Below are 2,604 nucleotides of genomic sequence, written 5' to 3' on the forward strand. Positions count from 1 at the left end.
AGAAAATTTCAGGTCTTGTATATATGTGTATATATATATATATATACACCACCCTTTTTCAAATTTTTTCTGCAAAATTTAGCACCCAATTTATAATCTGAAATATGTACAGCATCAATTTCACCACCATAATTACAAAAATGTCAATAACCACTGTCCTACACCATGTATTTTGAAAATTATAATGACTGGACATGCTACGACTACAAACAAGATCTGGAGCAAAAAAAAAAATCACTTATGTTAAAATATAAATTAATTACGCTTACCAAATTTTCAAGCATGACTAAATCTCCTATATCATCAGTTATAACTTCCAACTGATTGTGAGCAAGCTGAAGTGAACGTAACTCGCAAAGCTTGAAGAATGTAGATGGCAGGGTGCACAATTTGTTATGACTCAGGTTCAGCCGTGTTAACTTGGTCAGATAACCCAACTCTGCTGGAATCCTGTCCAGATTATTGTTGTGAAGCTGTATACAGTAGATATGCAAATAAGATAAAAAGTTATGCAGTTTAAATAAGACCTGAACATTCATGATGATGGTACACTACTACAATTACTGACTTTGTGGGCTTTTGGCCGCTTTTCAGTTTCTTAATCCTGTTCACAGTTGTTAGGACTCCTTGGACGGGTGACCAGCTCGTCGCAAGGCCACTACCTACACACAGATCAACATTAAATGACAATGGATAATGTCCAATCAATCAATTATTATATGATATAGTGTATTTAATTTCACTACACTTCAGTTATTAGTTGATGCACACCTTGGTTTCAAACTACAGGGCAAAGGGAAGTAATCTATCCTGTAAGACACATAAATGATACACTTATACATTCACAAGCAATTCTGACAACAGTATTATGTCCAAAATACAAATATATATAAAACAAAACAAAAAAAAAATCCATGGCACGTAGTCTGCAACCAAACTATACCAACTGAGCAACTGCCATTTGTCGGCAAAGTTAGCGCCAACTTTTGGGGATAGAGGGTGTCCCGTGGTCAGCACAATTATTTTGTAGATTGTCTGATATGGCTCTGAAAAATGGCCTCTTACTTTATGGAGGATGAACATAAATTATAGGCATCCAAAAACAAAGTTCTAAGCAAAATATACTATATATCCAACAGGGCTGACATGGTCAAATCAGAATATTAAACAGCAAATAATTTTGTGACTTACACACAGTGCACATTATTGTTAGGATGATTAAACTGAGGTGATCATGGGATTATGCATGTAACTCTGACAGAGGTGTCAAATGCATCCAGAATTTTAGTGCAGAAATCTGGTGGAAATAGGGTTCTTCTGACTGAGGAGTTGGAAGGACAACTCTGAGACTGTTCTAATGGAAATATGTTGTATGGGTGGTAGGTGGATGAACCTGGCATGGGATTATTTCTAAAAGCAGGCTTTGGTAATAGTTACACTGAATTTCTGCTTTGTACTACTGAGTATTAGTTCACATATCTTATAACGCCAGTTTCTTGAAACACATTGGGCACTCTTTCAAATCATACAAACTTTTCAGGTTTTTTGATGTTAAATACAATCTATAAAAAGCATGTCAAATACATTACTGCAAGCAATTAAGTCTTCAATACAAATCGGAACATCTTGCTTACATTTAATACGGTTAATGTAACAAGATTACATATTTTAGAAGATATTTCGGTGATGCAGTTTGAACTCAGATCAAGCCATGTCAATGGTTCATGCTCCCACCATCTGTCGCCATCCACATCACGGTCCATTTTAACCTCAAGAAGGCGAACTTCTGCTTCATCTAATTCATCCAGCAGCCAAATTTTCTCTGGAACTGCAAATTAACTTCAAAATCAGTATCATTTCTGACGTGAGCACTTGGAAATAGTGCTCCTTCAAAGCAGTAGTTCTGAACCCTTTCAAATTCAGAGATTGTGAAGCCATGAGAGGTTTTCTAAGTATCAGTACCCTACATGTCTCACATATAACAGTAGAAATATTTTAATATTTTACATATCTAATTTATTTGCTGGTTGTAAAATGGTAATTTTCAAGACATGGTATAATATACATAATATAAATGTAACCAGAGTTTGTTTACAGATCTGCATAAATGAAAACAGAGCCTGACAATAGTCTGTTAATTACCAGTTGTGAAACAGTGCTCCAGTGAACACTAAACTTGGTGAGCTGCACAACACAATAATTACATTATAAGTGAGTCTCCATGACAGATGATTTAGAGTGAAGCCAGTAGCATTCTATATATGACATGACAAATATTTTGAACCCGCAAAATACTAGAGACTGAAGATACAGCACAACATAATATTAATTAATGAATTTACTTATTTCATGACAATGAGAGTAGTCCAGATTATAAAGCAACGAACGCAGTGCTGGATTTATATATGAACTACACATGCTACATCTTCAGGCACTGCAATCTTAGGGGCTTCCAAATACTGAGAAGAAAAATCGCCTACAAGACAACATTAACATTCTTTCATGAAACCTGGAAGATAAATGGGTGACTGCAACTTGTCAGACTAAAAATGATGGACAGAAAAACATGAGAATGGAAGGGGGGGGGGGGACAGGGTTCACAGG

The 2,604-nt window shown here is 35.7% G+C and overlaps 1 protein-coding gene across 1 annotated transcript in view; it reads right to left on the reverse strand.

Annotated features, from left to right (window-relative positions):
- Positions 1 to 269: 269 nt before the first annotated feature.
- Positions 270 to 2,604, reverse strand: part of LOC111873376 (leucine-rich repeat-containing protein 40-like) — a gene marked incomplete at its 3' end in the record, with an annotated part of 3,819 nt that continues 1,484 nt past the window's right edge. The window contains 2 exon segments of the mRNA XM_023868033.2: positions 270 to 473; positions 1,635 to 1,828. Coding sequence (XP_023723801.2) covers positions 270 to 473; positions 1,635 to 1,828 — 398 coding nt within the window.

This window comes from Cryptotermes secundus, unplaced genomic scaffold (genome assembly GCF_002891405.2).
Source record: "Cryptotermes secundus unplaced genomic scaffold, Csec_1.0 scaffold5069, whole genome shotgun sequence".
NCBI classification, from domain to species: domain Eukaryota; kingdom Metazoa; phylum Arthropoda; class Insecta; order Blattodea; family Kalotermitidae; genus Cryptotermes; species Cryptotermes secundus.